The 12,514-nt window shown below is 37.5% G+C and overlaps 1 protein-coding gene across 1 annotated transcript in view; it reads right to left on the minus strand.

Annotated features, from left to right (window-relative positions):
• Positions 1–368: 368 nt before the first annotated feature.
• HAPLN3 (hyaluronan and proteoglycan link protein 3) overlaps positions 369–12,514 on the minus strand; it is a 27,103-nt gene continuing 14,957 nt past the window's right edge. The window contains exons 2-5 of the mRNA XM_072399129.1: positions 11,384–11,541; positions 6,925–7,058; positions 4,675–5,068; positions 369–1,362 (exon numbers count right to left, since the gene is read on the minus strand). Of these exons, the coding sequence (XP_072255230.1) occupies positions 1,079–1,362; positions 4,675–5,068; positions 6,925–7,058; positions 11,384–11,531 (960 nt within the window). The 5' untranslated portion in view covers positions 11,532–11,541 and the 3' untranslated portion in view covers positions 369–1,078. The remainder of the gene's footprint in view (positions 1,363–4,674; positions 5,069–6,924; positions 7,059–11,383; positions 11,542–12,514) is intronic.

Raw genomic sequence — 12,514 nt, forward strand, 5'->3', positions numbered from 1 at the left:
ACTGCCCTATATTATGTTGAGATAAACATCTGTCCTAATTGCATTAATTAAAATAATGTACCTGTTCTGACTTACATACAAATTCAACATAAGAACCTGGGGACTACCTGTACAAGGAATCAAGAAAACGACTACACAAAAGTGTGAATGTAACCTTGAAGGTGGATGCCTCAGACGTTTTGGAGATATAACAGATCTAGTGAAGCTGTACAAATGTTTTGTCTCCTAGTTCTTTTAACTGGAACACAAGAACACATTTTGTTACTAATAGAGCAAGTAAAGGCTTTTGTTTTATATTGTTATCTGTGCTCCAAATGCAGAATTTGGTTTTGCTTTGAACATAGAGAAAAAGTAGAACAATAAAGATGTGTTTTTTAAACAAGATTTATTCTGTATCATACATTATAAAAAAGAATTGTTGCACATGTATTTCTCAATAAATAGAAAATACTCCAACAGACAAACCTTTCCTCTTCTTGGTCTACATTACATTTGCTCAGTGGTTGTGCTTACTTGAGGTCACAATGGTGCCTCTGCTGGTGGACTGGAGAACAGCAAGAGACTAATAATTACAGTTCATCACTGTTGAGTATAGTGTTCCGCTCATATATCAGTCGACATTGACTGCTACCTGAACAGAACACTATACTTTTCCATACTTCTTTTTTATTTACACTGAATAAACAAAATTCAATGCACCCCATGGACACACACCCTTGCTATGGTGTTTTTTGTGGTCTACTGGACATTATGGGACAGGTTTTTCTTATTACATCACAGTTAGTATTATTGTTATATTCCAAAAAGAGAATAAAATATAACTTGAAAAAAAAATGTCCTTACACAAATGCAATATAAATGACTATATGACATCACCAAATATGCTTCAAAGGATTTCCAAGACTTATTTGTACAGTAGTCCTATGTTACCATCACTGCAGGTGACATATTTGCTTGGTCGAGATTTGTTATCCTTTATCCATAGGTACGCCTCATTGTGGGGGAACATTAAAAGTTCTGTTCTAGGTGTTCACACTGTCCTAGGGAGGACGCTTCAACACTTTTAGCTCAACACTTTTTAGTTCATTTTATAGCAAAATACTCCAAATTGTTTGTGTTTTTCTGGGAATCCAAAGCTTCGAACACCAGGTTCTGGAGGTCCACAGTTCAGTCGGGGGAAGGCAATAGGATATCGAACACTGCCATCATCCAGCCATCCAGCATCACATCGATCAAAGTCTAGGAATTTCCATGCCGCGAAGAGTTGGCCAACTTTGGCGATCTTTGCATCATCTTGCTCGCACGCTTCTTTGGCTTCGGCATATGTGAGCTTGTCGGGATGCTCTAGGTAGTAAACCTTACCTGTGGGGGAGGAAATTAAACCAGTTTAACAATGGGTAGAAGAAGCAATTTTAATCATTTATAGAGGTACAGTTTATTCTACTCAAGGCAATTTTGTTTGTAATTATAACTAATTTTAATGCATCTAAAGCCAAAGGCTAGGTACACACGTGCAATAATTGTCATTAGAAACCGAACGACTTACAACAGATCAACTATTATTCACAATTATTTTGAATATAATCCACTAATAATCTACACACACTAGATGCGATCCTTTGAACAATACAGGAAGTGACGTGTACCGGAGAAAGTGTAGTGCAGAACCATTCACGATTCTTCCCCAAACGGATCCACCAGGATGGTCATTCGTTTCCAACGTCATTCCTCATTCACCGGCTTCGTTGGCCTATCGCTTGGCCTATTTTTTTGTTAACGATTATCAAGCAATCGGCAAATCGTTCATTTCCAGCGACAATTATTGTACATGTATACGTAGCCAATTTTTTTTAATTTCGGAAGAACTTTTATAGGACAACTACGCTATTTCTTGTGGGGAATCGTTCTTAAGTTATCATGAGCATGTAATAAAAAGGGTAATCCAACAATTTGGGGCTCATTTATCAAAGGGACAAAAGCTAGTTCACCAAAAAACAAAGTGTTATTTATACACAATAATGCCAATTTTCTATTTCATCCCATTTATTGCCACCTTTCAGTGGGCTGGTCACTTTTTGTAGATCACATTCAATTCAAGTGGCAGTCTCCAATCTCCACTTTCAGGTCACCAGTTAGCATTCATTACTTTAAAAGTAGAGAATACTAAAAATTACAAAAGAGATCAGCGGTGTTTGCTTTAGGCAACCTGACTACTACCTCTTGCACTCCAACATTCCTGGACTTCAGTGGCCATAGTTTTTGTCCCTGGAAATGATCTTTCATGATTTTTTAGAAGGATAGATGGTTACAGATGAACGAATGAGCACTATACATACAGCATCCATTCAGTTCTATGAAGAGGAAAGGGGGAAGGATGAGCAAGCGAAACCTCGTTGTATTCTCATCTATTGACCCATATAGTGGTGTTCCCAAGCATCATTCATTGATCCGGCATGGTGGATTGATGAACAGCGTTAGATGACCCCTGTAGACATGACAGATTCTCGCTCAAGATGAACAGTTGAGCTTATCTCAGACAAGAATTGGAAATCGTACATGTGGTCGCTCAATGTCATTTATTAATCCAGTCTCAGGCACCAATTATCTGATGTGTGTACAAAGCCCAAGCCTTTGGGTGGTTATTGCCACATTTAATGTGCTGAACAGGCTGGGACCAGTACTTTACTAAAGTGACTAGAGTCTCTGATTGCACATTTAAAGTAACTATGGTACGTGTCAAGCACTAATCCCCATTTTTTAAATGTCAGGATAAATGTCTGATGGCAACCTTCCCGTAATTAGATCTCTTTGAGTGGTCACCAGAATGGCAATAGAAGGTGAAACTATCCAATGGGAAAAATTGTTTCTGATGACTAAGTGTAAAATTCTGTCACTTTGGAGAAATCTCTTCCGGCTTCCTTTTCTGCCTATAGCACAGGAAGCAAACAGAAATTTCACCAATGGCACACAGATGGCAAAAATTAAAGTTTTGGTTGTAGATAGATTTTATAGTTTATTATTTTTACACTGAAACCTGAATGAAAGCTCCTTTTCATAATGAATATTATAGCCTTCCATTAGGAAGTTTCTGCCAGAGTGACATAATGCAAACTCTGTAAGAAGAGATGCTCGTGAGTAGGAATGAGGCTCCTGTAATGAACTATTTGTGGATTTCCCGTAACAGGCAGAACCAAAAATAAACTTGCTTTATATAGGAGGAAAATATAGATTTAATGCAGGCTATGTTCATGCAATAGTAGAAGATAGCAGAAACTGAAATAGATTTATTAAATGAATGTATAGAGGCTTTGTATTCTTCGATTATTTATTGAGGGTCAGAAATATAATTTAAAATTTAAAAAGCTTCTTTCTATTTTTAGGGATGGTCAGATGAATTTGAAATACTGCATATAATAATTTGAACCATCATATGTAGAGAGGGCACTATAACTTCTATTGCAAAAAAAAGAGTCTTTGCATGGCTCATTAGCTCAAACCGCAATCAAGACACAAAAAAAGAATTATAATAACAATATAAGAGTAAGTTACTATAAAGCCTTTCCAACCTTTTTACCCTGAGAAAATCTTGAAATAACTTCTTGGACTCCCGGCTAAAACCAATTCATTGGGGGTCATTGGGAAAAATACTCCTACATTGGTGGTCAATGGGATGAATGCCTTTCCGCACAATGGTAGTGGAACTAAACAAGAATGATCAAATGGGAGGTCAATAAACCACAGGTTAAAGAAAAAACTAACATCCTCTGGAGAAGTGTTTTTCAACCAAGGTTTTGTTGAACCCTAAGGTTCCTCCTGGGAGTTCCTCATTTGTGCCTTTCATACCAGTTTAAGCGACATCAACTATCTTTTGGCTATCTGTAAGGGTGACATTCTTTATTCCCACTGACCACTTCATTAATATACTATGTGCTGTTGATATAATGATTATAGCAAGGGTTCCTCAAAACCTGAAATGTTTTTCACTGGTTCCCCCATGTTAAAAAAGTCAAGAAAGACAGCCCTAGAGGAACTCTGGGTGAGAATGAATGTTATAAGGAATGCCAACCTTCAATCATTGTATTTTATCACGTTTTAAACAAAGACCTAAAAGGGTTGATTTACTAAATAAATGAGGTGGAGTTGTGTTGCTTTTGAATACCCAAATATATGCAATACTGAATGAAAAAGCATTTTTTTTTCATTGGTTCACTTATTTTTATTGCTTAAAGTATTCATCAACTTATTCCAGAGTCTAAGAGAAAACAAAAAGGAACCTAATTTTTGTAGACAGCATAGAAGAGGAAAAAAGTTTGTGATAGATGTTACAACTATGAAAGATTTCATAAAAACTCCAGTTCTGGTGACAATTGGAATCAGATTTCACTTTTTATCCTATTGACAATAGCCATTGGCCCCACGAAGCCTAGAACCTGCAAAAATGTTTCAGAAATACTGACAGCAGGCTGTATAATCACCCTTCCCACAGTCAGCCTGAAGAACTGCCAAACCCCAACCAGCTCTGACCATGGAAAGATGCAGAAAAAGCAAATTCTGCTCCAATCTGGAAGGGTGGAGGATGGATGAGTCTGGGATGTCACCTCCTCCAGTGCTATCACGAGAGACTTGTAACCCCATTTCATAAAGCAACAAAGTTTGGTTTCTTTTGCATCTTACCTTTCAAAGCAGAAGAAAAGCAGAAAACATCATATCTGTGCAAGTGTTTGTGACGTTCTCCATAGTTCCTCACACCGGGTGCCGTGTCTTTTCCACCACAAGGTTCTCTGGGTAAGGTGATGGGGTACTGGACAGTACCGTCCATTAACCATCCAGCATTGCACCAATCCAAACCCTCCTCCCAGGCTCTAAAAAGTTGTTCGAATGAAGCCATCATCGCGTCTTGTGCCTCACAGGCTTTTTTGGCATCATGAAAATTGAGCTGGTAGCGTCCATGATGAGGCTGGTAAGGAAATACAACACCTGCAGAAAGAAATATTTGATCAGTAAAGCAATAATAGAAACCATGTATTTGCCCAGTAAAATGTAACCAGATTATCTGCACCATAAAAACCTATCAATGACAATCATATAGCTATATCTAATATAGGGGAGGGGAGCTCATTCTGCAAATAGAGTTCAGAAAACTCCAAAAATTAAACACTCACCCTAGAACCTATTAACTTGAGCCATGCCACCTATATTGTTCACTCTCCTTATCTGGTCCCATTTGCCTTGACATGATTGGAGATGAAACCAAGGATGGATTAGGATGTTGAGCATTAATGAATTTACAAGATCAAAGTCTTTAGATAACTTTGATAAAGAAACGCGTAGCCAGTGGAGTGCTATATGTGCAGGCGAAGGCACTAGTCATGTGGTCTCTGCCAAAAATAGTGATACTCCATTTTGGCAGAGACTGGCCGTGTCTAACAAATCAGCCCTGTGCAGAGATCATTTGTCAAAGATCAACAGATTCTTCAAGAATTACCCCAAATTCTTTTTTTCATGGTCTGATCATCTTAACTAAAATGTAGACACTGTATGTACTTGAGTAAAAACCAAATATTTTTTGCCCTTAAAATGCCATTAAAATGGAATCTTGGTTTATACTCCGGTCCTACCTTGTGACATGTCCTGGAGCAGTGTTGCAGTGAATCAAAAACCAGTAGTAACTTCACTTGTCTCTGGCTCCAGCGATTTGACAGATCAGAGCCAGTGCAGATATTAAGGAGTTTGATACACATTTTACATGAGTACACAGCGCCATCTACTGATGACCAACAATAAACAGGCTGCAAGTTACCCATCATAACTTACTCAAAAGTACAAAATACCTAACCTGTAAAAAGATATTGAGAGCCCATTTGATTTAAATAGCTTTACCTTTTAAATAACAATTTTAAAAATAACACACCATGGGTATATTTATTCACATTAATTCTCTTGGCATTGGTATATTTCAATTGGTTTATATTTGAATATTCATTAAAAGTTAAATTTTACATATAGTTCATTATGGACATACTGGGCACTCTGCTCCTTTTATCACAAATCATGTTAAGTATTTAAGATTTGACGTTTATTATTGTACAAAATATACCATGTTGGTTGCAGTGTTTTCATACTTGTACCTTAATGTTGCTGATAAACTAAAGGAGAATAGAAACATAGTACACTCTTCTGTTTAATCCTTGATGTTATGATGTTGTAATGGGATTACACATTTACCAAAAGGCTGCACAAAAGGCTCCCCCTTGCTCCTCAAAAATCTTCACAATCAATAATTTTCATTAACATTCCACCAACACATGTTAATATAAAATTCTTGTAAATGATAAAATGAATTTAATTATTAGGCTAAATGATGTTAAAAAACAACTGATTTTTATGTTCAGCATTTGTGTGCCAATTTTCACAACACCGCCATCACCCCTAACAAAAAATTATCTATAAAACTAAAATAATTTAACAAGGAATAAATATTAATAATAGTAATAGATTCCTATATTCCTATATTGTATAGCCTGTTCGGTTACCATAAAACAGTTTATTTATTTTATTTGGATGTAGACCTAGGTAAGGATACCTACTTGGTGTTATTTTGAAATATTTTGTAGACAGTGACATCCAGTGGCTACTTTTAGAAAAGCTCCGTGGAATTTATGGCTTTTGCTATGGGGGACATATATTGAAGCAGCTGCATTTTAATTATGGTGTGCAGACGTGTGCAGAAATGCTTGCATTAATCTTTTTGGTCTTTTTCGTAAGAGATTTATTTCTGCATGACTGCATGCCCAATAGTGTTTACCAACCTATTTTCTGTCTCCTGATGCAAATGCAAGCAACTCTTTTGCAAGTTTTTTAACCTTTTTTCTGCATAGTAAAGAAATGCTAACAAGCACATATTAAAATGGCAAATATATTCACACGAAATCTTCTCGGTGACTGTAATTTGGGTTCATAGTGGAACGAGCAAGGAAGAGTAATGTTACCTCCACGGTAACCAAAGAGGGCATCTTCGGGGGTATCAACCACAAGCTTCACACCATTAAAGTGAACCACTGCAATGCAAATAAATGTTCATATATAAATGTATAGAATAATCAAATCATTAATAACATATTCCACTTTACAAAATGCATCTCAGTGCAGTGTACATAAACTGCTGTCTTTACTCAATATCATTTTTTTTATAAAGGTTTTCATTTTTGAACAAACATAAAATACTGAGGTCAAGTATATAAAAAAAACTTTATAATATATACAAGTAATATAATAATAAAAATTAAATAATTCATTGATTTTTAAAGAAATAATGAAGTTACACTGTAGATTCTGTAAGCCCAGAATAAATTTTTTTCTTCCCAGGCTTTGCAGTCTGATATGTAACCATGTGTTCTCCAACTTTGAACACTAGGTGGAGCTAATTTATTACTGTTGTATGTTCATAGGGACAAAATTGTAGAGTTGTGTATAGCAATGGCCCCAAATCTATGCAGGAGGGAGGGTGAACTGGCCAGAGCTGCAGACCACGCCTCCCATACGCATCACAGGCTTAGTGCGATGGGTGGTTTGTGTCTCTGGACCCAACCCACCCTATCTCCTTTTACAGGCTCAGACCTGCGATGGGAGAGTGTGCAGGTTCTGGCATCATGATGTCACTCTGGGGGAAGTGTCTTCCCCTTTGAGTAACACACGCCTCCCTGCCCATGCACGATTCGGAATCTGTGCATTTAGTGGTCCGCGAGCTCCAAAAGGTTGGGGACCATGTTCTGGAGGAACCTTGGGGTTCCAACAAACCCTGGTTGGAAATGGCTGGTATAAATTATATTGAGGTTATAGCCTAAGTACAATTGTGGTCCAGGCATGGTTTGTCATTTTTAAGCCTCGTCGCTGAAAGCGAACGTTCGTGATGTTTCCCACTGTAAGATGAATGAACGAGCTACCCACATCACCATTCTGTTTTATGGAGAGGACAAGTAAGTGGCACCCTCTGTGCTCTCCTCTGTTGACTTGTATAGAAATTGTTCCTGATCATTGTTCTTGGGTCTGTTGTGATACATCTATGAATGGAATAGGGAGACTGCTGTACACATGTCAGATTCTCGCCCGAGATGAGCCCGACCATTCACCTCGTGTGATAATCATCTTACTTGTGTACTAGCCTCACCCCTCCAGCCAGCTTTAGGGGAATTTCCTAATTTTAGAAAAATTCCTGTGTTTAAAATGTAAATCTAATACCCATAAGCTAACAAAGCGTAGCGTTTGATAAAAGCGTTCAGATATACTGAGAACCCATGATACATACAAGGGGCCATTCACAAAGGGTTTCTTTGTTTTTTGGATTCAAGTACTTAGCTATAACTTTCCTCTTCACACAAGAGCCCACTTGTCATTCTTGGACATCTGTGAGATAAGATAAAAGCATATTTTGTGTCTTCTCAGCAGAAGTGGCTATGTGCAAATGTTAGAATTTAGTCTGATAATCTTGAGGGGGGAATCTATCATTTGTACAGCTGTCCCACGCTTAGTATTCAGTCCCACCAAATCATTGAATGGCAGTCAGCTAGTGTATGTGTCTGTTTCCTATGAAGGAGAATGGAACATCTTCTGCACCCCCTCCCATTGAATAAACATTGCTTATTCATTCCTACTGTCCCTAATGTCCCATCATTTACAGCAAGAGTGATTTAGCATCTGTAACAGTGGGCCTTGTCAATATGGTGTTTTTTCCATTTTAAGTATTCATTAACACCATTGTACCACCTGTTATATCTTCAGTGTCAGATCAGTGCCTGTCTTATTATTGCCCATTTTTTCCACATAGCTAAACTGCACCACAACCTCATGGCCAGCCTGACCATAGGCTAAAGCAGCGGTCGCCAACTTTTCAGACCTCACGGAACACTAAACTCATCATTTTAAATCCCGCCGACCATTAATATGAATTTTTTTTAGAAAAGAAAAATGTATTTTGTAAAATAATGATCTTCCTAATGGTGCCTGACGAGGACTGTGGCGGCTCTGATTCATTGATCAGCTCACGGTTAAGTGAAGTATTACTATTGTTACTATTATCATTAGTTGCATTATCTTTGGTATTACTTCAGAAATGCAAAAAACGTGTTGCTTTTTCTCACTCATTATGGGTTTATTTCATTCCAATCTAAGATCAAACAAGAAATGATAGTTATCAAAGTCAAACTATTTGATCCCATTAAATATAACAGTTATAGAAAATACACAGTTATGGTCATACTTACCTAAAAGATCATCTGAGAAATAAACAAATAAAATAAAACAATCGGATCAGAATCGGTGTTGGCGGAGCGGGTGACTGTTGTAATGGTGGAAATATTACTGAAGCGTACGGCTCGGCAATGGTTGCCTCATACAACTTAACACTACAATGACGTCACGCTGCGCATCCCTTGTTTTCCCGTCTTTAGTACAGTTTGTGAATTTAATGCAATATAAAGGCGAAATTGTCATTCAGAATATAAGAATTTATTAGAATATTATTTTTGTTTTTAATATTAATAAAACATAAAAATTGCAAATAATGTCCACATTTTTCTGTGGACCACCAAAACTTTCTCCATGGACCAATGTTTGCGACCACTGGCCTAAAGTATGCCTGATAGAAATCATTGGCAGTCTGGGACTGTACAGCAGATTGTATAGCATAGGAGCCCACATAAAAGTGTGTGCAAACTTTGTTCAGCTCAGTAAAGTTTTAGTGTTTAGCTAATTCCTTCTTTTTTAGGATAGTATTGCTGCTTTATTACCACAAGATTGTATTATCCCTATGTAACACTTTTAGACCATCTAAATTTTTAGACAAACCAACTCTTATGACAGATGCCAGACTTTTCAGGTCTGATTGTACATTTCTGCACAAATAATATTATTCTGGTGTATCCAAACCCCCACCATGCATATTTCTACAAAAATGAGCCCTCTAAGGAGGAAATGATTCATATTCGATCCTTTGCTGGATTTTGCAATTCATTGGTTGGCCATTAGGATCTATATGTCACTATAAAGCTGCATACACATGCTAAAATGTTGTCACTGCAAATGGTCCTTCATGATGGTTTCCAGTGACAGATAATACCAGATGAATAAATCAGTGCTGTACACGCAGTGCCCATTCTGTTCTATGGAAAGGGGAGGGTGACTGCTGTACACGTCAGATTCCTACGAGATGGGAACCACAAATTGTCTCGGGCCCCAGCCAGCTTTAGGGGGGTGTACATAATTTTAGGAGGATTCCTCTTCTTAAAATCCAATCCCAGTGTCCCGGTGGATTGGACAGGTAAGAGAAGCATTATGTCTGGCCACCAGTGGTTAACCTTTGCAATCTGCCGATAAGTTGAATTATTACACTGAAAATAAGCATGAACTCCTAGATTGTAAGCTCTTCGGGACAATCCTCTCCTCCTGTGTCACTGTCTCTATCTGTCTGTCATTTGCAACCCCTATTTATTGTACAGTGCTGTGTAATATGTTGGCACTATATAAATCGTGTTTATTAATAATAATAACAATATCTAATTGTGTTTATTTATACGCAATGATGGGGCAAAGTGGTGAATGGAGCAGGGATATGTAGTTTGAGAAGGTATTTCTTCTGCTTCTGGACACATGAGAAATGCTGATTAACCCCTACAATCAAACCCTTTATAACCTGTAGAAAGGACGGCAGATATAAACCTTAAAAACTAATGTAATGGCAAAAATGAAGATTTGGGTCATATTATCAAACTACTATGAACAATACTGAGCTGTTGCATTGTTGATATTTAATATTTAATATCTGATATCTAGCATGTTGGTTCAGTGGTTAGCACTCTTGCATTTGCAGCGCTAGGTTCCAGGTTCATATCCTGGCCAGGACACTATCATGGAGTTTGCAGGTTCTCCCTGTGTTTGAATTGATTTTCTCCGGGTACTTCAGTTTCCTTCCACATCCCAAAAACATGCAGTTAGGTTGATTGGCTTCCCCTAAAAAATTGGCCTTAGACTGTAATAATGACGTTAGATTGGGATCGCCTCTGAGGGACAGTTAGTGGCAACACTGTGTAAAGTGCTGCGTAATATGTTGGCGCTATATAAATACAAGTTATTATTATACAAACATGAAGTCCTTAGCTACACTTAACTTCAGTAAAGAGATTGCAAGTTAGGTATTGCACTGGTAGCCTTGAAGTTTAGTCCAGGGCTCCAAAAATTCCTGCAATAAGATATCCATCTGATGGTCATGTGTCAGAATGTAACAAGTTCCATCTGAAGCAAAAGGGTCGCATGTTGACTAAAACATGATTTAGGAATTAAAAATGTATTGAAAGGTAATAAAAATAAAAAAAAAGAAAGTATTGCCTACCATCTCCATTTCCATTGCTTGAGCTGTTATTTAAGATGTGGTCATAGTAGAATCCATTGTAGAAAGGAAGACATTGGCAAGTAGCAAAGAGCAGGAAGCAAACCAGGATTTCTGTCTGCATTGTATGCCGCTGGGGCTGCAGTCTCATTTCACCGTCTCTGCAAAACAAGACAAAACAATGAGGGTTTATATCATTTCTAATATATTTCCTAGATTATTGCACTGCTTCTTGGGCTGATGTTAAGTAATTATAGTTAGATGTTAACATATTCTTTTCAACATATTCTGTACAGTTCTTTAAGTGATTTTTTTTTCCAAGTATAGTTTGAATCCTTTTGTATCATAGTACAGCTTCAATAAAAACTTAAAAAAGTTGTTCAAATTCCCCAAGCTACATCCTTACTTCATATCCAATTAATTGCTGGGTGATGATGTTTGCTCATTAGTGCAGGACAGATGTATATCTCATCATATCATTCAAAGCTGAGGGAAGAGTCTGTTTAGCCAAAGCTGGGTAGATCTTAGTTTTATATATATATATATATTAGTTAGAGCTCTACAAGCAAAAAAAAAAACTAAATACCTAATAGTTCAACTAATGGCATCATTCTTACCCTGTCTGTTACATATTAAAAGGTGCTAAATGGATGGCAACTTCTTTTTCTGATCCATTTTTGGGGGGAGATGATTGTAGGATTGTTATTGTGTCATTGCTTCCTTTGAGTGATATACAGCAGAACGTCCATCTGAGTAATAAACAACGACAATCTGCTCACAGAACAACACAATTCTGAACCCCATCCAGCTATAGAACGGGTGAGTTATAACCCCTCCATGTGAGTAGTATGAAAGGAGATTGTAATCTTCTTTCCAGTTATAGGAATAGGGAAGATTAGGACATTCGACAAATGTTCTAGATGGCCCTGGCACCAAGGGCTTCCCGTAGTATTTATTAGGAAGAAGCCCTTACCCCACCAAATGAATAGGAATCTGATATTATTCATCCATCACTTACCCCTAAGATAAGCTATGGTCGGGTAAGTGCTTCCAACTACCGTGTTTCCCCGATGATAAGGCAGGGCCATCAAATAAGACAGCCCCCCCTTTTTAGGGAAAAATGAAAAATAAGCC

Source organism: Pyxicephalus adspersus, chromosome 2 (genome assembly GCF_032062135.1).
Source record: "Pyxicephalus adspersus chromosome 2, UCB_Pads_2.0, whole genome shotgun sequence".
In the NCBI taxonomy this organism is placed as follows: domain Eukaryota; kingdom Metazoa; phylum Chordata; class Amphibia; order Anura; family Pyxicephalidae; genus Pyxicephalus; species Pyxicephalus adspersus.